Below are 26,909 nucleotides of genomic sequence, written 5' to 3' on the forward strand. Positions count from 1 at the left end.
ATTAACTCAAAAATAGATTTTACATCTAGTTTAACAACAAAAAAAAGAAGTTAAAAAAAACAACAAATATTTGAGTTTATTGATTAACTGGATAATAGTTCTACTATAAAGCACGAAACTTTAATCAGCAAAAATAAAACTTAATTTATGCTTTTAAGTATATGATTAATTTTGTACAAAATAAAGATGGTATAGTCCAGGGATGGCGAACCAATGGCACCCGACACAATATTTCGGGCACGCCATCGATCACATTTGTTATCACACAAATGGTATTACACTATGAAGCATATGTAACAATTAAATTAAAATTCAGAAAAACACACAAAATAATAAACAATTATTAATAAAAAATTAACAATTAATGCTAAAAAAACAATTAATAACCAAAAAAAATAAGCTAACAATAAATAACTAGCAAAAAATTAACAGTCCTGCTTAAACTAACATCTTACAACCTAATATAAGTTATTTCTCATCTAATCTGCAACAACAAAAGTCACACTGATGCTACTTTAAGTTGAATTACGTGTATAACTGAGACAGTGCAAAAAAAATTTTTTCAATGTTAATAAAAAGTTTTGAGTTGATAGTATTTAGTATTAATATTTTCCCAATAATTATTTGACCTATGGCCTACCTCATCAAACAATTTTTTAGAAAAAATGGCACGTTGGTGTATAAAGTTCGCCACCCCTGGTATAGTCAGTTAAGTCGTCCCTCATGCGCGTTTGCTGAGTCAGGGGTTGTGAGTGCGATCCTGGAAACAACCGGCGTGCAAACGCAACAAGTTGCATGTTACAAGTGTCATGGCATTAATTAATCTCATGGGTTGTAACATGTAGAGTTGCCATGTCAAACTTGGGAGAGACGAGTATCAGCTCAGGCGTTTCATCTGATCGGGATCAAATTAATATTTCCTGAATATTATTAAATTTAAAAACCCAAGACATAATTCAATCCTGATAAGGCTGGAGTCAGTTTCACAAATATACTAGTCAACCTTACTTTACCAAATCTTACTTTGTTTCAAATCTTTATAGAATTTCATATTTAAACACTATGAAAGCAAATCCATTTATTTCATCAATCCACTGCGTAGGTTTAACCAGATCTTACAGATGTTGCAAATCTTTATAGAATTTCATAATTAAACACTATGAAAGCAAATCTGATTATTTCGGATAAATCTTACTTATGTTTCATATCTTTATAGAATTTCATAATTAAATAATTTGAATGTGATTAATTAGCTGCGTGGGTTTTCAGAGAATCATAAACCACCACCGAAATTGAACATAAAAGACAATATTGTTAAAGAATCACCGCAACATTAGCATTAAAGAGTCATATGAACCTCAAGAAGTAGAAAACGCCTCATACGCAATTCAGATTTAAAAGTCTTAACCTGAACGCATGAATCAGCGCTTTCAAGGTCAAGTGCTATCTGAAAGCGAACTTCCTTAAATAACTTGTTGGTAAAAGTCAAGCAATCCGCATTTTTTCACGAACTTAACTTTTTACTTATGTTGTTATGTGGAAAGCGCCAGGAGGAGCAAGATTAACACCTAAAGAGTGGATGACAACAGAATGGCAAGGATGGCATACACCATCCAATCCGGGAACTCACTTCACTACTAAATATCGAAGAATTAACACATTAAAAATGCATATTAAATCTCAGCTGCACGAAAAATTGAAAACCCTGATTTTTTTTTACCTTCAAAAAGAGAGGAAATAAAAACATAATCGAAGTTAGTAAAAATAATATATATTTAACTGTGTGTCGATGATTATATCTCGTAAAACAGTCTAGAATAAAAAAAACTTTCGAACTCTTAGAGCATAAATTTGTATTCTAAAAATATTTCAAACGTTAAACATTTATCGGAGAGATTATTTTCAAAATTTAAGCAGAGCGGAACCGGTATTAACTTTCCATTTCATAGAAAAGATTCATCACGCCAAAATTAAGTTTATAATCCATTATAATCCAGTTGTTAAAAAAAAAAAAAAAGAAAGAAACCTTAAACATTGACAGTTTTTACGCAATTCTACGCAATTTTAAACCTAGGTGTAGTCTGAAATTAATGCACTATCTAAAACGGAAAGAATTTAAATTAAACTCATTAACTTAATTCGAAATAAAAATTTATACATTCTGAACCCATTAAGTAAGATTCAACTTTTTGTAACATATTATAAACAATGGGAAATTAAAAAGGTATTTTCAAATTAACATCCACACCTAATTAAATATCGTTTCAGATTTGGCAAGGCCGCTAACAGAAGATAACACATTTTATATAAAATAAATTGCACAAATATGGATGGAAAAAAAAAATTTTTTTTCAATGATAATATGTACTCAGAAAATTATAAATAAAAGTTATCCTAACTACTGTGTAGAATATTTTTATGCAATTAAGCGGAAAACATAGTTATTATTACAAATTTATTGTAATTTAAATCGTTTGTTTGGGGCAACGTTTCCTTTTTTTCCAGAAGAAATTCATGACACTTTAACCACCACCAACTTTATGGGAAACTTTAGAAGAAGTAAAAAAAAAAACTAAACATTGACTGAAATTCTAGAAGCCTGAACCTGAAAACATAGAATCAGCACTTTCAAGGGCAGGCGCTGTTTTTGAAGCGGGCTTCTTTAAATAACTTGTTGGAGAAGTCAAGCAATCCTCTTTTTTATGAACAGCACTTTTATTGTCATGGCAGTAGATCTGGGAGAAGCGAGAACAGGACCAATCTTTTCACCATTGTAAGGATAAATCGTGTGAAATTGGATTTAGGATCAATCGATCCTAGTTTTTCCACCTTTTTCTCCATGGAAAAAGGCCCCAAGACGAGACGGAGTACAGACGTCTTGCGTCGTCATAGCAACGCTTACAAGAACTAGGGAAGTGTCCCAGTCATCGACCTACAGAAGAAAGATCCGTCTTTTTCTTGGATTTATATCAGAAGAAGAAAAAATATATCGCCCAGGGCGAATAGATTTCGTACAAATAAAGGAGCGATGGGAGTTTATCCTTCATCTGAGAAATTCACACCTATGATGATTATTTTCGCATAGGATCGCAAGACACGTCTTGAAAACCGCACTAACAGATAGAAACTTTCATAACCATTCATTAAATGAACTGAAAAGTAGATTTTAAGAAATAATAGAAGAGTCCAACATCCGTTATCATCGGTTGTAAAGAACAAGACATTTGTTGAAAGTATTATTGAATTGAATTAAGTTTCTCAAGTAGTGCAGACGTGAAGTTAAAGATAGCAAGAGGGTAAAAATTTCAACTCATTTTTCTCTAGAAAAATATAAAATTGATTAAAAAAAGATATTCGGTGAAATATCAGTAAAAAGAGGTAATAAAACTCAGAATGGCTGCATGCTTTTAGAATTTAAGGTAATGAAAATTGAAAAAAATCTAACTGATGAATTTTCGGAATTTAAAACCTTTTAAGATGATTATGCCTTTTAAGTAAAAATTTATCAAAATTTAATATTAAAAATATTTGACCACGTTGAATTAGTGATTAATTTGCTTTGTCAATATATATTCACAAAAACCATAATCGAAAAATTATATAATCCTGTTCTACCGTAATCTACAAAGAACCATGTGTCACGAATAAGAGATTATAATAGTAGTAGTATAATATCATTTATATAAAAAGTACATAAATTGATGTTCACAAGTTGCAAGTTGTAAATGGTTGCATAGTTTTGTATTCAAGTTTTGTAACCGTACCAGTTTATAAACGGTTTCAAAACCGTAAAGGTAAAAAGAAATTACTTACCATAAAATGTATAATTAACAGATGTAAAATGTATAATTAACGACAGACGGTTGCCGATTGTTTTACATTAATTTCAGAATGAAAATTCTAACTGCATAAGTAACACACACACACTAACAAAATAGTAACGTTTTGAAAAAAATTCAGTTTATCGTTGAATCATCAATGTTAAATTGAACATATTTTTAGTTCAAGTTGAACTATATTATTGCATGTAATCAAGTTTAAGAAGCACGATAATATTTAACACATTTTAGCGTCATATCACCAAATGGCACCAACTGCCCCAAATATTAACAATACAATGGTCCAACACATTTTAAAATAATTTACTGAGTATATTATTAATCAAATTTAAATTTTATTCTTATTGATTTGCTAAAAAACTGCTAGTTCCACAACATATTATTACATAAAAAGTGGATACTCAACATACATAACTGGCAACGAATGAGCTAGACAAATTTCGGACTAGCCAAGTCATAGACATTCCAGCTTTACTATGTCTATAAAGTCAATTACATCGATTAAACTTTTACACTGAATAAAACTAACTTGATACCATCTAAAATAAATTGGCGACTCTTAGCAACTATCGCCAACTTTCGCATTGGAATCCAATCAGATTACAATTAAGCTCATTTATGCAAGTCGTCCCGTTTGCATTACGTCTTTGTTTTATCTTGTCTTTTCATTCGATTACAAATTGAACTAATCTGGCTTAGATACTCGGGGAGAAAGGTAATTAATCAACTATTAGTAAGGGGAATCGCCTGATGACATTAAGACGGGCAATCAGTTGAGAAAACGGGAAAAAGCCCTTTTGATTCGGAAAACGGTAGTTAAGCGATAAAATGGTTGAAGAAATTAATGACTGAACATTCAAAGTACGTTAATCTATAGTTAGATATGTTCAATTAAACCTACGAAATAAAATAATTTTAAATTTTTAAACTTAGAAAGGAAATTTAGAATTAATACAATGGGACATATAATATATTATTTTGTTTTCAAGAAGTAAATATAAACAATAATTAACTTCAATGAAAGCTCCGGTTGCGCAGTCGGAAAAAAATGTAGTTAACTCCACTGGTGGAGAACTAATTCCTGAGTTTGATCCTGGTAAAATTCACTCAGAACAAAACATCATTGCAACATCATCAAATTATAATTCACTTATAGCATAAAACGAACTCAATTTGAACAGCTGTACACATCGTAAATACAATTTTGTTTCAATGAATAAGAGAAAAAAAACAATTTAAAGAGATATATCGATATGGTATGGTAATGACATATCATATAAATGACATACTGTATGATAAGGAATTCAGGTAAATAAATAAAACCTTGATTATGGTTAACAAAATTAAAATATACGGTATTTTAACTTTTCATTTGTTCATTTTTCTGTTCTTATGCATACTGTTTACCGGAATATTCAGTTTCCGAAATTATATTTCTTATTACCACACGTTCACTAAAAAATACAAAACCGAAAAGTAAATTTAACCGAATAAATGGTTTTAGGCCATGCTCTTAAGTATCATGATAAAATTATCAAATTTTACCACATTTATCAAATTTTAACACACATTAAACCATATTTTATTGTTAATTTTATAAAGATCATCATAAGCAAAGCGATTCGGTAAAAATTACCAAGCTTTTTAGTGCTCCCATAGAGCAGGAAACACGGTAAACTTTACCACTTTCTGGGAGGTTTGAAAATACTTTTTTTTTCAGTAAAAATCGTTAACTATTTTCAAACAACCTAGAATGTTTTCAACTAAATGCTATATAAATATCGAATCATGAACACAAAAAAATAGCCTTTAACTAAAATTTTATCGGAAAAGATGTAAATGTTACTTGCATTCATAGAAATCAGAAAGATATTTAACATTGAGTAACTCAATAAGAAAAACATCTGTGCGAATCAATAAAAATAAATAAACAAAGAAAATCACTTAGTGAGTAATCACAAGTGTCGGCTTTCTCAAATAACCCAATGAACTGAGGATAAAACCGGTTTGAGTTAATGTTTTTTTTTTCTACTTTCAGACCTATAAAAAAATGAATAAATAAAATAAATAACACTTTTACTTCTTATAAGGAGGTTACTACTTTCTTTTGCCTTTTATGACCCTACTAATGAAGAAGATATGATGTTGCGAGAAGGCGCTCTAATTTCCTTTTTACCAATACTGTCGAACCGTTTCATATTTCGATTTTTACTTTACTGTAATTTTCATTTTAAAATTAGGAGTGACTTTTTAAGATTTCTTTATTCAAAGAAAAGAATCTGGAATTTTCACGATCACAGTAAAATTATAGTATTACTTTTTTTTTTTTTTTAAATTACTACATCTCCCATTCAAATAATTAAAATATTAATATTTTCGTGCTCTGTTTATTCAAAAAAAATTAAATAAATAAATAAAGTCACCATTTGTAAAATAAACTCAATGTATATTTGTAATTATTGTAACTTTCATCGAAATATTAAAGAAAAAGTTATGTTTTCGTTATTCAAATAAAAAAATAAGTATGTAAATTTCACAATCAATAAAATAAATGTGCTTAATTTGTGCTTTTTTACTTTCTTTTTACCAATAAAAAAGTCTATAAACTTCACAATTATTAAAATAAATGTTAGGTTTATCTACAGAAGTTTACTGCGACGTTCATCTAAAAAATTTAACTTTTTGTGCTCTGTAAAATTAGCTTTTTATGCTATGCAAAAGTGCAACTCTTTATGCTATTAGTATTCAAACAACAACAAAAAATGTTTCACTTTCGCAATCAGTAGAACTAAAAGCAGTGTTTATTATACATTACTTAACAGCATAAATTGCATTCAAAAATTAAAATAACTTATTATGTTTTCTTTATTCAAAGAAAAAAGACAGTGCATTTCACAATCATTTTAACAAATGTTGTGTTTCAAGGATAACGGAGTTAGCCATTAATTAGGTTGTTTATCATGTAAATATTATAATAGTTAGGCATGTTACGCAAATAAAAAATGAAAGAGAATTACCATTTCCTCTAAACATGACCTCAACAATATAATAATAAAAGGCTACTTCTCTACGAATACTGATTGTGATTTTTTAAGAATTTTCTTCAAATTTAAAAAATACTTGCCAGTAAAAGCATTTGATTTATTTTGTTATGCTAACCTTGATCACAAATGATTTCTTATTATTGCTAGTAAACAAAGCATTGAGTCAAAAGTGAATCAGATAAACACAAGGTTTAATAGTTATTTGTTTTTTAATATAAGATTCGCCGAAATTAAATAAGAAATTAATAATCTCGATGCATGACATCATTTGCCTAGAAATAGTAACCTACTGTATATAATTAATTGACTAGTATGAAATTCACTGTCCTAATGTAATTCACTAGTTAAAACATTCTAATTTTATAATAGCTGAGGCAATAATTTTTAGTTAGGAAATTAAAGTTCATCCCGATAAATTTGGAATTAAGCCAGCAAAACACACGTTTTGAGTGTATTAATGCTCAATTATCGTCTATATAAATATATAGGAAGAAATAATAGAAGCAGGGGTCTGTCCAGACATTTTGTGAAAGGTCCGTTTTTCGTGAAATTGTGAAAAAATTACTCACATTCCTTCAACCAGGGTCCGCTTTTATGAAAGCGTGCAAATAGGGTCCGTTATTGCAAAAAAAAACTTTTTCAAGGAGTTTTTAAATTGTAAAGACATACAAGATTATGCTCAACACTGTAAAATTATAATTAAAAAAATTAAATTTAAAAAAAAAACAACAATTGTTGCTTCTAAATTAGAGATGCAACATACAAATATTTGATATTTAGCCTATACTGCTGAAAGCAGAATATTAATTTCGGACGAATGATGGAAGAATCGTCTGCCGAAGACAAAACTAAATTCGTTTACATCCATCTTTCTTGTTTTCTGCCCTGGAAAGGGTTTATTCGATTAATAAAATAATAATGAAGATAAACAAATTTGTGAAGGGTCCGATTAAAAGAAAGATCATTTTGTGAAGGGTCCGTTTTTGAGTTAAAATATTTTGTGAAGGGTCCGTTTTTATGAAAAGATATTTTGTGAAGGGTCCGTTAACGGACCCAAATTTCTTCTAAACAGACCCCTGAGAAGAGTGAAGTGATATAAATCATTATAAAGATAGAAATGTCATTTTAAGCAGGATTATTTTATAAAAATAAAAAAAATAAAAAAAAATAAAAAACTACTTAAAATACTACACTAGACAAAAAGAAAGTCACAGGTCTTTCTAACCCTTAGACACAGAGTTTTTACTAAATATATTTTCCACACATTTTTCTTTTTTATTAATTTAAGTCAAAATAAGAGAAACATATTACACTAAGCATTTAAAAAAATTATGGTTATGAAATACAGCATGAGACACCGGTGTCTTTTTCTGTGTTAAAGATAAAATATTCCAAACAATAATTTGCACTTATTTTGAATTATTTAGATCTAAGAGAAACAGTAAATCATCATTAAAATTTCGTTTATTTACAAAATCAATTATTGATAAATGTTTAAATATAATGGAAAAAAGGTTTTAAACCACTTTTTTACAGATTTTATAATTTAAGTACAAATATAATTCCGATAAACTAACAGATTTTTTTAGTAACTGCTAGACTGGTTTTTATAATTAAAAAATACCAAAATATATTGTTGCTTGTAATTAGAGCGTCAGAAAAAAAATATATAAAAGTACACCGGGTCCCATATACGTCAAATCACTCATTAGATGTACTTAAATTTAGTGACAAAAATAAACTAGTAAATAAATATATTTAATTCAAAATGTAAGCAAAAAGGTCAATGCTAACAATAAATAGAGTTTCATAGGTAAATTATTATAGTGATACCCGCAGAAAAATTTTCTACCTAATGAGTATATCAAGATCAAAATATAATAATTATGCAAGCATAACCTAGATGTCGTCGCAGTCTAGGCATTAGCTAAATAATAAAAAGAAAGATATGAACTACAAAATATTTTTAAGTAAATGTATAATAGGGAGCAAATTCATTTAAATTTTACACCATGCAACTCTACTAGCACGCACACGAGCCTGACCTTCGACAAGGCCTTATCAGAAATCAAGACTGTGAAGTGGACATGGTTACCTTTATCAACCCTTTCCTTTACACTGAGATGAAAATGATATAAATGTGTGTTTTATTTATCAGCAGTGTACTTGAGTATATGCCAGAAATATAATTTTCAAAAGCTAAAGCAGTTAAGTCAAGAGAAAGTCTCTTAAGTAATAAACAATACTGATGATGAAATAAATCTTAATGTGTATTTTAATTTTTTTTTTTAAATCTATATACATAAATATTACTGAGAAGGTTACTTTTGTTGTTAGAAAAAAAGAAACAAATATATATTTCAGCTTTTAATAGAGGTACAAAATAAGTTTAATTATTTAGATCAATTATTGAAGATTAATTGAGATCGCATCGAATGACAGAGATTTGTAACTGTTTTCAGATTGCATTTTTAACCCTAGTTACCTTAACATTTTTAAAATAAACACTCGATTTTTTCCAGTTATTGCAAAGTCGTGATACTAACTACCAAAAACCTTTAACAGCTTCAAAGATAACAAACGTTTAATTTTATAACTACTTATTTACATTTTAAATATTCACCATACGCTTTTTTGATATAAATAAGGCAAATACAAAAATAATCTTGTTTATAAAGTGTAGTCTATGAGAAGAATGATAAACCACCGAAATCTTGTTATTAAATTTAAGGTATCTAGAGATTTGATTGGCTAATTTAATAGACATGGACAAAACATAACTAGAGGATAGTTGTAAAAACAAAAAGGAATTAACGATCCATGGACGTCACCTATACATTATTTGTTATTTGTCAAAAAAATCTCTAGCACTCATACAAGTATACAATAATCAGATAAACAATATATGTTTTTATTATACATCACAAACTCCAGGCCAAATAGTTCAGTCACAATAGACAATCGAATGTTAGCTAATCATCTACAATTCACACTTCAAAGGCAACGAAAACCTTAAGTTTAAACACAAACCAACAACTTTCTGGTAAAAATGCGTGTAAAGGAAAGGTTCCTAACATGAAATACTTTTTTAAAAAAATATAACATAATTATTATGTTTATCATTAAGTCAAAAACACAAATGACCGTTGTAAATCATTAGGGCTAGCCAAATTTCAAAAGAACTGCAGTGTTATATCAAATTATATAAATGAAAATATAACAGCAAGATAGAATCAAAATTTATTAACTAAGCAGGCTGTAATTGTTACAATTTTGGAAAATGCTTATGTATGAGAAATTTTTTTAAGAAAAAAGAATGCATAAAATATAACTAAGTATTCACTCTCATTTATTTGATGCAATTCAATGAAATTATACTAACTTTAAAACTCGTTAACCCGCTTCCTCAGATCCTCTCACTCGTAGAGTATACTGAAGAGTATGTATCCTAACTAATACAAGATCTAATACGAGAGTACCGAATTGAGATCACACCTGTGTGATCTTGGGCCGCTAGAGTCAGAAAGATCCATGGGCCGGGAAGGAAGAATCGTACGATCACGTATATTTGATCAAACATATATATGAGATTTTTACAAACACCATCCTTAGAGCCGCGGTGGCTCAGATAATAGAGCGTTCGCTTCCCAATGAGGTGACCCAGGTTCGAATCCCAGAAGTGGCTGGGTGATACGAATGTTGCACCCGTCTCGCACCGACCACAGTGTTGACGTAAAATATCCTCGATGGTAGACGGATCATGGGTTAGAATAACAGGGGTCTGTTTAGAAGAAATTTGGGTTCGTTAACGGACCCTTCACAAAATATCTTTTCATAAAAACGGACCCTTCACAAAATATTTTAACTTAAAAACGGACTCTTCACAAATTATTTTTTCTTTTTATCGGACCCTTCACAAATTTGTTTACCTTCATTATTATTTTGTTAATCGAATAAACCCTTTCCAGGGCAGAAAACAAGAAAGATGGATGTAAACGAATAAAGTTTTGTCTTCGGCAGACGATTCTTCCATTATTCGTCCGAAATTAATATTCTGCGTTCAGCAGTATAGGCTAAATACCAAATATTTGTATGTTGCATCTCTAATTTAGAAGCAGCAGTTGTTGTTTATTTCTTAAAATTTAATTTTTTTAATTAAAATTTTACAGTGTTGAGCATAATCTTGTATGTCTTTACAATTTAAAAACTCCTTGAAAAAGTTTTTTTTTGCAATAACGGACCCTATTTGCACAAATTCATAAAAGCGGACCCTGGTTGAAAGAATGTGAGTAATTTTTTCACAATTTCACGAAAAACGGACCTTTCACAAAATGTCTGGACAGACCCCTGGCATCGTATTAGACATCTTTCCTCAATAGTAGTCAGATCTAAGGACTACATAAAATAGTACTCAAATATTAGTACGCCATGATTCAGATAAACAATGAATATTTTTATTCAGTATCTCTAAATAAAAAGAGTCACATCAGACTTTCTAATGCGAGTCACCCAGCTATATCCACTTAACCCTATTATTTTCTTTAAAAGAAAATATTAAAAAAAATAATAATAAATAAATTTAACATCAATACATCTTCTAAAATTAGGCTGTCAGCTTCATTTTTTTCCTTTACCATCAACCAATTATTGGATTCACGACATAGAACCTTTTCATGTGATGCTAAACGGAAAAGTAAAATTACTGAGGGATTCTTCTGTTTCCCATCCAATACCATCCGTTTAGAAAATAAGAAGAGATGCTAATGACCCAGCGAAAGCTAACGTTTCCCCTCTCACGCTAAACGTCCTCGATATGACCTCTCCGGATAGTCCTCATTTGATCATTGCTGCTGCTACTGTCCAGCTTTATTTTACACCATTAGTATCTGCCAGCTGAGAGTATTTACTTTGGCTCCCACACACTACTGCAATACAAAAGGATCGTAAATTTAGAGCGTCTAGCTCTTTCTTGGCGGTGTGTAAATTAAGTGCTTTCCTTTTGGTTCTGAGAAGATAGGAAAAAAAAGCAAAAGAAATCCTTGTTATTATGATGATAAAGGCGTTATTTTTTTGGTAAAAAAATATAATGGAAAAATTGAATAATTGAAAGGGTTATTTCAAATTTGACGAGCTTATGACAAATAAAGATGAATCAGAAGTTGTTTTTATAAATGGGTTCACTTTTTCCATATATATCCAGAGCACCATTTTTTTTATTTTTAATTTGAAATTAGAATTTTTTTTATCCATATTTTATTGATGCTATAAGTCAGTAAAAGGAAAGTAAATAAAGGATTGGATAATGAGTAAGGAATATATTGTAGGAATCAATATCATTTCGAAATATGTTACGAAAAATATATAGAAATTTTTTTTTTTTTTAGAAAAGAATACTACCGACAAACGTGTATGAAGACTTACCTATTAATCTTAAGATTAGTCCCGCAAAAAATTGCCGGAAACATTATTTTATTTTTTATTTTTAAAACAATTATATTTTTTTGATAAATACAAAACCCTCACAGCAATTACTCTACTTCATTATTATATTTATTTATTTTATTAATTTTTACAACAAAAAAAACATGACTTTATTTTCACACATCACCAAAATAGGACTCAAGTCGGAAAAAAAAAAAGATTTTGTGATGATTTTATATTCAGAAAATTACGAGAAATTTTTTCATTGATTCACAAAAACAGGACCTTTCACAAAATTTTTCAAAAACAATACACTGGTTTTTCCAATTTTTCATAAAATTGATTTTTATATTAAAAACATAATTAACAAAACCTTTTTAAAAACCATAATTATAAATAATATAACCAGAAATGAACATAACTAAATGCATAGTTTTTAAATCGTTTTACAAATCCACAAATAAAATGGCAAGAATTAATATTATGGAGACTATTTCATTGAAAATGAACTTTAAAGAAATATTGCATTCTGTTTTGTAAAATGATAAATTGTTTATAACTAACCGGTTTTACTTTCAATGAACCTGAATTTTTTTTTCTATTGTTTTATTCTGAGAAATTCATTATTTATTTCAAGCAACTAAATTGACAAAATAGCTGAAATAAATGAAAAAATATTATTTATAATAACAATAACGCAGTATAATATTTCAGAATTTGCTAGAAGCTTATAGAAGGGTTTATAAAAAAAATAATACAATAGTTTTTTTTAAGGAATAAATGAATTAAAAATAATATTCAGTTCCACCTTCATTGGATTTTAAAAACAATCAATTTAGGTGACTTATGAAGAGTGTAATTATAAAAATAAAGGAAATTGTTAAGAGCGAGAAACTTATGAGTATAAAATTCTATGGAGGGTTTTTAATTCATCTTGCATTACAATGTCTTGATATTTTGTTGATAACTATGTTTTATTGAGTTGAGAAACATACTTGTTTACTTTGATTTAAAAAAAAATAGTTCGTTAAAAAGAGAGCTTTTAATTGATTTTAATTAAGCAACAAAAGTCTTTTTAAAATAAAAAGACCCGCAAAGTTTTACGTAGCAAAAATGTTCTACGCTTATATTTCGTTGAAGTAATACGCAACTATAAAGGGATATGCAATACAATACAATACAATGCAATACAATACAATACATTTCATACACTGCAACACAGTTGTTTCAAATTGTCCTCCCACAATCGATTTAAAAAAAGCACACATTCTTTTCATTAATTGATTTGATGTTGTAAATAAGAAATATCGAAACAGGCATGTAAATGAATGCAATAGAAATTATTAAAATTAACTGGTAAAAAAAATATTCTTAAAAATATTGGTTCAGAGAGAACCATAATATCAGAACTTAGAGTCACGTTACATAGTACTAATTTGTTACAAATTTATGTGGGTGCTTAAAGTTAAATAATGCCGTGAATTGTTTAAGAAGAATTATTTTGCACAGTATTTTATTTCAATCTGGTTTATAAAATTCGCTCAACAGTATGGTTATCAAATTACCAAGGAGTTTCTAGTTTCTATGGGACATTATGATTTACAAAAATTCAATAATTTCGAAAAACAGTAATAATATTATTTGCTCCACAAGTACTTCATTAACTAATTATTCAAAACAATCATTAATGTTATTTTATTATGTACGATAAAGACAATGAGAAAATAGCTCTGAAATCTTGCTAAAGAACGGAACTACTTTGAATAATAGTCAAAAGCGAATTAATTACAAAGTTTATGAAATAAAAACTTTCTGCCAAGTATGGTGAGCTCAACAATAAATATTAATTCTTTCGTGTTGCTACTACCTTCTTGCTTGGACATTATACGATAGAAATGATAATTATTTCAATAATTTTTTATGTATTCATATTATGAATATAGTCTTTATATCTTAAAATAAAAATATTTTGAAAAATAACAACTTTTGAAATGTTACTTATGTCAATAAAAGAAGATAAAAACAGCCTAACACCGATTACAATATTTACAACTTACTATAACTTATAGCCTAATTGACATATTGCGTGATTGAGCTATTATAGGTTGTCTCCCCACTCCCTCACACACACACACAGACAACGTGTTTCCAATATTTATAACATATAGTACACTATTTTGCCAAAATCAAGTCATTGACCGAAAGTAAATATATTTTAAAGGTTCGATAAAAAATAAAATATTGATTTTAAAAATAAAAATTATAAAAGTGTAGTCGTCGACTGACAAAGCAAAAATTTCAGATTTAGAAATCTTATTAATTTATTGATCGATTTTACGATTTACTTTTTCCCCTCATTCTTCTTTTTTCATTCATTTGAGAATTATCAATAGTAGCAAATGCCACAACAGGGGTCTGTCCAGACATTTTGTGAAAGGTCCGTTTTTCGTGAAATTGTGAAAAAACCATNAAAAGATAAAAACAGCCTAACACCGATTACAATATTTACAACTTACTATAACTTATAGCCTAATTGACATATTGCGTGATTGAGCTATTATAGGTTGTCTCCCCTTACCCTCACACACACACAACAGACAACGTGTTTCCAATATTTTTAACATATAGTACACTATTTTGCCAAAATCAAGTCATTGACCGAAAGTAAATAAATTTTAAAGGTTCGATATATAACAAAATATTGATTTTAAAAATAAAAATTATATAAGTGTAGTCGTCGACTGACAAAACAAAAATTTCAGATTTAGAAATCTTATTAATATATTGATCGATTTGACTATTTTTTTTCCCTCATTCTTCTTTTTTCATTCATTTGAGAATTATCAATAATAGCAAATGCCATAATGACCCGTTATTCGTAAAACATATTTTAAATAATAATCCTGTAAGCACGTATCTTCATTCTCCAAAAAAATATAAATTTAACACTTTGACACAGAATTTTTATTAAACATATTTTTCATTATTTGGTATTAATTTAGATCAAAATAGCTGAAAAANGGACCCAAATTTCTTCTAAACAGACCCCTGCATAATGACCCGTTGTTCGTAAAACATATTAAATGATAATCCTGTAAGCACGTATCTTCATTCTCCAAACAAATATAAATTTAACACTTTGACACAGAATTTTTATTAAACATATTTTTCATTATTTGGAATTAATTTAGATCAAAATAGCTGAAAAAAATTATGCTCAGCATTTTAATAATTTAAGGTTATGAAACACAACAGGAAATATCGGTGTCCTTTTCTGCGCTAAAAATAAAATCTAGCAAACACGTCTTACTTCCAAATAATCTTTCAAATTTGCACTTATTTGCAGTTACTTATATCTAAGAGAAACAGTTAGTTATTCATCATTGAAATTTATTTAATTTACGAAATCAAATACTGATAAATTTTTGAATATGAATGAAAAAAAAATTTAAAACTACTATTTATGGATTTTATGTTTTAATACAAATATAATTCTTATAATCTAACATGCTTTCTTCAGTTACCATTAGACTGTTTTTTATTTAATAATTAAAAATATCAAAATAATTTTTTGCTTGTAATTAGGACGGGCCAGACAAAAATATACAAAAGTGACACCAGTGTCACATCTGCGTCAAAAAGTTAATAAACTTGCGTTAGTTCATTAGTTAGTGTGTTAATGTTATCTCTCATATAAGTATAAGTGTTTAGCTTCCGAAATTTTGGGTAATAAACTTTTAATATAAAAAGATAATTCTTTAAATAAGTTATTATGTCATTTTTAAAAAAATATATATTAGATTCGAAAATGAAGACGGTATTTCAGATGAAATTATTTACTAAAGAAATATTTCAGAGAAATAATACGCATAAAATATAGGATATTAAAAATTTCTAAAGGAAAATACTACTTTCTTTCTTCAATAGACATCAAATATTGTTAGAAGGAGTAAGAAACAGCAATTGAAAAATAGTTGCGATTATTATTTTCTCCATTAAAGTTTCGATATTTTCATTGCATATATAATTTTATACCTATTAAAACTATATTTAACAGTTTATTTACTAAAAACTATATTATTATTGTCATATCTCACAAGAGTAAGATCATGCGTCAATATAATTTTGTAAAGTATTTCATATAAGTTTTTATTTATTTATATATTTTTTTCTTCTCACTCGGAGAAAAAATTCTGATAAAATTACCGCACCATATTGAAAGGACATTTCTGGCAAAAAGAAAAAAAAAGCATATTTCCAGAAATAAAACCAAAATTTACAATATTTAAACCATTCATTTGGTAATTTTTTCGTCATATGGGAACGGTTAATCAGAAATTCTGGTTTTCAAAATTACAGTTAATATTAGCACACACTTAATTAAAAATACATAACTCAGGGGTCTGTTTAGAAGAAATTTAGGTCCGTTTATAATATCTTTACAATCACTTTACTTATAATCACAAAATATCTTTTCATAAAAACGGACCCTTCACAAAATATTTTAACTTAAAAACTTCACAAAATAATTTATCTTTTAATCGGACCATTCACAAATTTGTTTACTTCTTACTGGTTTGTTAATCGAAAAAACCCTTCCCAGGAATGGGGGGGGGGGAGAAAGACTGATGTAAACGAACTAAATTTTGTCCTCGGCAGACGCTTCTTCCTTTATTCTTCCGAAATTAATATTCTGCGTTCAGCAGTATAGGGTAAATACCAAATATTTATATGTTGCATCGCTAATTTAGTAGCTGCAACTGCTGTTTATTTTTTTAAATTTAATTTTTTTAATTATAATTTTACAGTGTTGAGCATAATCTTGTATGTCTTTACAATTTCAAAACTCACTAAAAAAGTTTTTTTGCAATAACGGACCCTGGTTGAAAGTAACTTAACGTTTATTTTATATTCACAAATTACGAGTAATTTTTTCACAATTTTACAAAAACGGACCTTTCACAAAATGTCTGGACAGACCCCTGCCTTAACTGAAAAGTAAATTTAACCGAATAAATATTTTTTATGCCTAGCTCTAAAGTATCATGATAAAACTACCAACTTAGACCATTTATTAAAAAATTATAATTTACTGCTAATTTTACCAAAATCATTACCAAAGCGCTTCTGTAAAAATAACCGTGCTTCTTGGTGCTCCCATAGAGTCAGAAACACGGAAAATTTTACCATATTCTGGTAGTTTTAACCATATTATTTTTCTCAGAGTATAAAGTCATTGCATTTCATTATATTAGTAATATTTATTAATAATACTTTAAAACTACATCGTTTTATAAAAAAGTTGAACACTTTATTTTAAATTCAATATTTATTGTTTGAAATTTATTTTTTATATGATTTAATAAAATTATAGCTTAAACTAAATAAAAACGAATCACACAAAGGTAAATTTTTCAATTACTTCATCAATTTTCCATTTTCTATTAATATCGTTATATCTTATAAGAGAAAACAATTTGATAAAATAAATTAAATTGATTTACACAGACTAAAATATTCGATTCTTGGCTTCCGTCTGCCACACTATCTAACTCAAAAAGTTGGTAATCTATAATCTTTTTGTTTATTTTCTTATAATCAATCTTAACATTTTTTTAATCGAATCTTAAAGGCAATTTTTAAAAAAAATTTCTTTTAAAGTCAATGTTATTTTTATTTGTTTTTGGAAAATGTTCTATTTAATATAAAGAAAAAGAATAGAAAGAAATTTTAGTTGAGCTAATGAAACGAAAAAAAAATCAAAATAAATTACATACACAACTAACTGAATTCGGTACAACCTAATAAGAATAACATAAGCAACATTGCAATTTTAAAATAGCTCCTTTTTGAAATAAAATAAATACGTGAATCATAGTTAAGACAATAATAAACAGTCTGGATAATCTGGAAATGGTCAGTTTTCGTGTGCCACTCGGGATAGGTAGATCGATTCAGTGGCGCCTTAATGTCGCCCAAATCCGATAGAGCGTTTTCCAAAACCATTAAGACCTTTTGCTATGTGATGTGAGTTTACTAACGTACAGTTAGGGCGAATATAGCGTGAAACAGCGAATTGCATTCAAGCACAACAGACGACGTCTTCTCTCACCAAAATCGACGATTATTAACCAAATGTTGCCACATAATAGGTTTATTAAACAGAGTTTCGTGTGATTTTACATTATTGTAAGGAATCAATTGATTAAAATGAGAAACTGAAATTGTAACTTTGATCTCAAACATTTTATTTTAGTTTCTTGTAAATTTTCCAGCAGGAGTAGAAATAAACTATTTTTTTTTTTTTTATGAATCTGAAGGACCTGTTGTTAAGTCAGTAAAAATTTTCACTACTTACATTTAAGATGTCTGTAATAGATTTTTTTTTAAAGTCTATGTAAAGAATTTTAAAAAAAATTACAATATACAGAGAATATGTAATGCCACAATCATGCTGAAAAAAGTGTCAAAAACATGAATATGTAAACCGGAAATTAAGAAAACCAAATCAGCATATCATCTACTTACATAGATCGCTGGTTCGGGAGGCGATTTTGTAATTCAGCGGCCTTTAACAGCCGCTCGCCTGTTTAGGATAACTTTCTTTTTTTTTTTAAGTTCAGGTAACAGATTTTAAAAGAAATAAAAGCTTGCATTATAATTGCAATCAACTACAGCAGAGAGGAAAATCTCCAAAAAAGAGAGAGTGTCGTTGAAGGCCGCTGGATTGTAAATTAGCGTCCGGGCGTAAATCTACTGTTCTATGGTGGTCCAAATAAAATTTTAGTTGTCTCGAATCAATGGACCAGCGTTAATTTCAAGCCCCGTTTTTCAGTTTACTCCAATAATAATTTTTAAAAAATATACAAGATAGAAATTAATCGGTTACAAGCAAAATCCAACCTGACACAATTTTTACAAGCTACCTGATGTTATTACTACTGATAGATCACAATGTGAAAAAAAATAATGGTAACTGAGAGTTTTTATTGCAAAAGATATTTAGTTTCATATAAATAATTAAATGCCGATTAAATACTTGCCAGTAAACTTTAATAATATGCAATAATAATCAAAAATCGCAGCATAAAGATTAGTCAGTCTCGGGTAAAGTTAAATGGGGCGCATAATTCTACAACTGACCTGCAAATCTGGGTTATACTCTGCTGTGCAATAAAAATATTAACGTAAGCAACTTTTAAGCGTATAGTGGCAGATTAAAAATATTTCTAATATTGATAATACAATATCAAAATAATTTTACTAAAATAAACAAGTAGCGATTTCTTGCAATAAAATGCGATGAAAGATATCATGAAACTATTTTAGGAAAAAAAAGTTCTAAGTGTAATAATATTTAAAAAAAAAAAAATAAAANAAAAACTAATCATCAAACTCAACATAAGGAAATCAATACTGACGTAATCGTATTGAAAATATCAAATAACAAGTGAAGAAACAAACTAATCCATTCAGTTAAAAAATAAAACAGAGAAATAAATTGAATCTAATAGATACCGGTGTATCAATAAATAGCATCAACTGATAACGTTTCTATTAATAATCTTGAAACCGAGGCATGACTAATGTTTCCATAATATTATATTTCATCTAACTTCTTCAAATGGTAATATTAGATCAAACCAAACAAAGAAATTTAAGACTATTTAATGTTTGGAATCTCTTCCAATTTATATTCCTTTTCCGACTAACACGAAACACTAAACAGCTGTAGGGGGGAGATTTTTAAGAGGGGAAAAGTAGCAAAACAGACATTCTTAACATTTGGCAAAAGTCCAAGAGAATTGCACAACCAATCCAAATGAGAATGACATACATATCAAAGTATGGGATGTCACAGGGACGAAAAGGAGGACCCTCTGTGGATGACATTTCAGGAAATAGGAAGCAAGGAGGACATTTTAGAAGGGGAGGAATATGAGTTGGTCCATCAATCTGTCTATTCAACCCAATGGAAAGTCTTTCACTAAGCAGTACACTATAAGATATTGCTTTTAAATGGACGGCATGGTTAAAATATTGAGGATGAGTCATCACCCATATAAATTCATTCCACTGACCTTTTATGATCTTGTTTTTCTCAATTTGGAGAGACTGACACGTCCTTGAACAATAGACGAAATAAATACATCCAACTTGTCAGTTGGAAGTGGTCAGGCACCTCGTGATAAAAAATGGTCAATCAGAAATACCAATCGATCAAATGTCTACAACAATATTAATCTTATCTTGAATATAAATGCAATAGTTTAGAGAACAAGATCGTATATTTCAAAGCGCACACTAATAAATATACGATTTTTAAGGATTTTTGGATAGAATCATTTCACTTTATTATTTGTCACCTTTCACACGTGTGATAAATTCAGCCAAACGTGACAAAAATATTCAGTGGATTTTTCAATCGCTCAAAACATCAACTCGTCGACGATATCAGTTGAACAAAAAAAAAACAAAAATATATTTTTTAACAAATTTGAAAGTACATGTTGACACCTGTAAGTCAGCAAGATTACTTGCGCTCACAGTGCTCTCTCAGTTAAATGGGGGTTTCACCATAGTCTTTTTTAACATCAAAGAAACTGACAGTTACAAACACACCATATTAACAAAACAAAAAAAATTAAAAAATCGGTATTGATTTCGAAAGCTTTAAATATCATATGAAATAAACTGGCATGTTAAAATTTAAAGTAACATGTATTTCATTAAAATTGAAAAGAAATTTCTAATACTTATCTAAAATAATTATAAGCTAATGAAGAGACTTGTCGAATTTTTAGTTTAAAAAAATAATAAAACTAAGGAATAAATACATTTTTTATTAAGCATCTACAGTTTTCACGTCTCTTTAGTCTGTTATCATAAGATGACCTTGGAAAAGGATTTCTTTTATGACTAACGTCGAATGATAAAGTCACTTAAACCGTTTTAGAAGTTAAAGTACACTCGCCTTTAGAAGTTTCAGCATATCTCAAGACGTTTTAATTCCCTACCAATGAATTATTTCATTCAAGAATTTATAAATAAATATGTAACTAAAAACAGAGAAATTTATTCTACTCTTTACAGTTTATGGTTAACAGTAAGTGATATTTTTAAATAGAATGATGTATTCGTGATATTTTAATCGAATATTTTTAAACCCATATTAATATAATATGAAACTAGCCATAGCCACGGCTTTAATAATTTGTAAACAAAGTCCTGGTCGGCATTTCTATGGCTGCTTTTACATGTTAAATACGTTGTGCACTGAATGTAAATTCGAATTCAGACCTTGCAGAGAAGATTAGTTGTATGTCCTTGCGTGGATCAGTGAACCGAGAATGGTAAGAATGAATATAAATATAATGAAAAAAGTAATTGCAAATACATTTCGGGTAAAAAACTAATATTTAATTTATATAAAAAACCAAAAATTTATTTAATACCTTTATATTAACTACGTTTAAATGTAAAAAATAGTTCTTTTCAATAAAAAACATTTTATAAATTTAAAAGTTAGTATTCATCAATTGATAGCATCAGGGGTCTGCCCAGACATTATGTGAAAGGTCCGTTTTTCGTGAAATTGTGAAAAAATTACTCACATTCTTTCAAACAGGGTCCGCTTTTATGAATTTGTGCAAATAGGGTCCGTTTTTGCAACAAAAAAAAACTTTTTCAAGGAGTTTTTAAATTGTAAAGACATACAAGATTATGCTCAACACAGTAAAATTATAATTAAAAAAATTAAATTTTAAAAAATAAACAACAATTGCTGCTTCTGAATTAGAGATGCAACATACAAATATTTGGTATTTAGCCTATACTGCTGAACGCAGAATATTAATTTCGGACGAATAATGGAAGAATCGTCTGCCGAAGACAAAACTTAATTCGTTTACATCCATCTTTCTTGTTTTCTGCCCTGGAAAGGGTTTATTCGATTAACAAAATAATAATGAAGATAAACAAATTTGTGAAGGGTCCGATTAAAAGAAAAATCATTTTGTGAAGGGTCCGTTTTTAAGTTAAAATATTTTGTGAAGGGTCCGTTTTTATGAAAAGATATTTTGTGAAGGGTCCGTTAACGGACCCAAATTTCTTTTAAACAGACCCTTGAGCATAGAAATAAAAATATAAAAAAATTACAACAAAAAAAAAATAATAAAAAAAAAAAATACGAAAACAAAACTTATTACATTAATCAAACAAGTTTTTAGAAAAAATAGGCCTAAGTTTCCGAAAAATTATTATTTTTTAAATAAAGTTTGGCCGATTAATTATCATAAAACCATGTATTTAATTAACATTAAAAGTTTAAAAACACATTTTTAATGAGCACTACCTCCTTAGAATTGTACTTATTTTAAACTAAACAAGTAAATAATAACACATCTTACAACTGACATCTTTTAATAAAGATATTTTTCCAGAACTAGAACTGCGTAAAAAAGAATTAAAGTATAAGAAAAAAATTACTAAATGTAAGTAAAAAAATACTGAGAGGAATTATTATTAAAAAATTTTCTTCATAAAGAAACTAAAATGAAATTGAAAACATAAACACAGTATTAAAAAGCTTTAAAAAACATAAATTAAAAAAATCAATTTTATAAGTAACCAAGCAAACAGGAAAAAAAACACTCTTTCAATTTTTCTTTTTAAAAGCATACAAACATATTAAAAATTTATGTAATTGATTATTATTATTATTTTAAATATTTCAGAAATTGTTTAACATTTATTTTTAAAATAATTTTTAGTTCATATATTATATCAAAATTCCACATATTTTGAAGAGATTTTTATTTAGAAAAAACAGCCATTAAAAAAGGATACTGACTAAAGGATGTGACTAATTAATGTAAATCAAATTTTTAAGTTTCGACAACAAAAAAAATAGACAGAACCAAAAAAATTGTGAAAAAATAGTTTTCAGATAAGTTCACGTAAGCATATGAAGATATTTAAAAAATTATACATATAAATTAAGAAGTAAACAAAAAAAAAAACTTTCGATAATAGATTAAAATAGAATGAAGAATGAATAGTCTCATGGCGTTTACACGTGTTTCGACCTCAGAAGAATAATTCTAGTTTTCTCTGCAGTAGCGATATTTGAAATAAATCAAATTTAAGAAAAATATGTTCAAATAATAAAATTCTTCGGTTCTTTATTTTGAAATTTATACTTATTAATTTTTCAAAACATTATAACCATAAAGATATGCTTAAATAATTATTAGATATTTAGTAAAATAGTTAGTAAAAATAATGACAGCAAATTATTTTATTTACTTTTCTGAATTAGTTAAAGATAAATTAAATTCAACATAATAACGATTCAAAATATTACTGCACAATTTTTATAGAGTAATTAAAATACCTACCCGTAATAATTCTATTAAATATTTCTATTTCTACATACAAAAACGGAATTTTGCAAAACAATTAAGCAAAATAATGATGAAATTAAATGAATTCATTTAAAATAAAACTAATATAAAATAATTATGAACTTGAAGTATTTATAAATGATGTAATAAGACTTAATAAAAATATATAATTATTTCAACATCTAAAATTATAAAGCAATACAATTAATTACGTACAAAATTCAATTATTATTTAAAGTGAATTCGAAATATATTTTGTATTTTAAAAATAGCTTTTATTAAACAATACAGCAAAAATAACAAAGAAAAAATTTACTTAAGCTAGCGAAAATTAGCACAAAAAATTACTATAAATATAAAATATAATCGCATTAAATAGTTTTAGCAGCGAAATAATAAAATAAATGAAAGATTAATAACAATTTATAATAAAATTAGTAATGAATCATTAATATAAAACTTCTCCATATCAATAAACGAGATATAATAACTAAGCAGTAATGTAAATAATATGTCTATGTTAATATTATATTAAAATATTACGCTGTAATTGAATCAGTTATAGTAGTTTATGTGTGTGTGTAAAGAGGAAAGCAAATAAACGTCTAGAAAATATTAATAAAAATATTTATAGAATTTATATAAAAATAAGAAGACTGGCTATCAAATTTTTTTTAAGCATCTTAACAATATTAAATTTACTGCAGTGAAAGTTTGCCATTCATTAGTTTAAGAAGCCGGTTAAAATGGAAGAATCAATTCAATAAATAAATAAATAATCACACAGCACGTGACTCGCCTCCGTAAGAGGAAGTTGTGAATTTTCTTGTTTTTCCCCCAGCACCGGTGGCGGTTAGATTTAAAATTTATCCTTTTAAGTAGGAAAATTAACCGAAATGTCTGGGAATGACATGCAATCGAGATTAATTTTAACTATTCTTATAAATTTTTTTCAGTTAATGGTGGTTACATTTGGCTAAGTGTACACACCAAGAAAAATTTTTTCACAATCCTTTATTTAAGTCAAAAATAAACAAACATTCAAGCAAAATTATCATTCTAAACTTATATAAAATTAACTAACTATTTAACCAAGGTCACGAGGATCGACACTAATTACTTAGGCGGTATTGCATTGCATTTAATTAACAAACTTAACATTTCTAGATATTTTATATCATTAACAAATTATTTTAAAGATTTATTAAACATCAAACAGTGATATATATGTTTCAATTTTAACTTAAATTATACACAAAATATTGGGGGGAAAACTCTCCAGAATTTTAATTAACGCTTAAATAGATTATTTTTTTTAACATTTATTGAAGAGAATCTCGCTTAAAATTCAAACTGAATAGAGCAAGAGCAGTATATCAGAAAAAAATTGCAGTTTCTTTTCATCTCTCTGTAGCAAAATGATACAAATTACGTACAATTTTTTAAAAAAAATCTCAGCAATATTTATGCCGCATGGATCAAGATAAAACAAATTACATTTAATCTGTGCGAAGCATAAGAATCAAATCTACATTCTAAATATTCCAAAAAGATCCTACATAACATCTAATCCGTAATGAGCAAAAAGTATGAAACTCCATTCTATATGTTCGAATAAATTACGAATAAAATTTAATCTTTATGAATGAAAGGCGATTCAAATTGGTTTCGATTTGTCTGTATGAATCGGAATAATCCAAATTAAATTGAATCTGTTTCAATCATTGATATCACCATGAGGATCAAACTAATTTTATCGAAATTCTTCCAGCATCTATGGATTATGGGTGATCTAAATTACATCCTTTCTCATTCAAGAGAACCCCTTTTAGAGATATCACTGAATGATCAAATGAAATTCACGAAGTATACTTTCGATTCGATGGCAAAGTATTAGAGCAAAATGCAACTCTTTTTGTAATAAAAATGCCTTGCCGCGATGATTGAATTATGTGGATATTTTAACCGGTAACAATCATTTCTACATCTTTGCATTCAGATTTAAAGAAAGATACACAATATTAAATCAAAGAAACCAGTTAATGAGCCTATCAAGTTATATTTCCAAAAGAACTATAGCCTATGATTATTTTACTCGAAAGATTACAAATAGAATAAATGAACAGCAATATTTTCTTGATTAGAATAACAGAAAAAGGTCTGTTTATTGAGCAGGTGCAGAGGATGAAAGATATTCGCGTGAAATATGTTAATTATGTTATTAAGCGCTGCGTAAAATTCTCCTTCATGAAGCAGAATTATCGGAATCCAATCATCTTTTGGAAAGCTTCATTACTGTATGAATTAAAGTTAGCGTGAACACTTAGTTTTCAAGAGAGGATGCGGGAGCTCTGGTGCGCGCGCCAACCTCCCCCGCTCTTGCACTTTCAGTTAGCCGGTGAACTCTTGTAGGTACTCTTAAAAATAGGGGGGATTAAAAGAGGTTCATTACCTGCTGCCATCGGTCCTCAAGTGATAGCTGTGCGTTATAATACCCTGTTTCATGGACGGACTGCAATTCACTGAAAATGCTGTGTCGAGGATAGAAATCCATAGTAGATTAGCAGCGTCCGCTCATCGCGTACTAAACACTTATGAGGCAGTGATCAGAAATTCGTTGAAACGCTGCCGCTCAGTGGAATGATGGTAGGGTTGCCATTTTCTGATCATCGCCAACAAAGAACGCCAAAAATTTCAAAAGTGGCGCCGCATCGTCTAGTCTCATCCGAGCTCTCTTTTTTTTTTCTCCCCTCTCCTTTTCTATTTTCCAAAAGGAGATTTTTTTTTTTGTTACTTAGTTTTCTCTTCGCTTTTTTTTCTCTCCCTACTTTTAAACAAATGCATTTTATTTCAGATTCTTGACTAGCTATGAAACTTTAAACAATTGTTTATCGTTGTTGTTTTTATCTTATAAATTTACTGAAAACTAATTTCGATCAAGGAGATATTTCTAAAAAAGTATTTATTTATTTATGATTTTTTTTTTTTTTTTTTTTTTTTTTTTTTTTTTTTTTTNTTTTTTTTTGTTTTTTTTTTTTTTTTTTTTTTTTTTTTTTTAATAAATGTAATATAAATTCTTTGTTTTCTCTGTAATTATAGTTTATTTACGTTCTAAGAAAAATTCTTCGGACAAATGCTTTTTTTTTTTTTTCGTTGAACAAGAAATTTAACTTAATATTTACGGGCATCGGAAAGCTTTC

At 28.0% G+C, this 26,909-nt stretch overlaps 1 protein-coding gene across 1 annotated transcript in view; it reads right to left on the minus strand.

The window, feature by feature from the left end:
• LOC107441901 (Krueppel-like factor 6) overlaps positions 1-26,341 on the minus strand; it is a 145,213-nt gene extending 118,872 nt beyond the window's left edge. Inside the window, exon 1 of the mRNA XM_043044044.2 lies at positions 26,162-26,341. Coding sequence (XP_042899978.1) covers positions 26,162-26,263 — 102 coding nt within the window. The 5' untranslated portion in view covers positions 26,264-26,341. The remainder of the gene's footprint in view (positions 1-26,161) is intronic.
• Between the last annotated feature and the right edge of the window lie 568 nt (positions 26,342-26,909).

This window comes from Parasteatoda tepidariorum, chromosome 1 (genome assembly GCF_043381705.1).
Source record: "Parasteatoda tepidariorum isolate YZ-2023 chromosome 1, CAS_Ptep_4.0, whole genome shotgun sequence".
NCBI classification, from domain to species: Eukaryota; Metazoa; Arthropoda; class Arachnida; order Araneae; family Theridiidae; genus Parasteatoda; species Parasteatoda tepidariorum.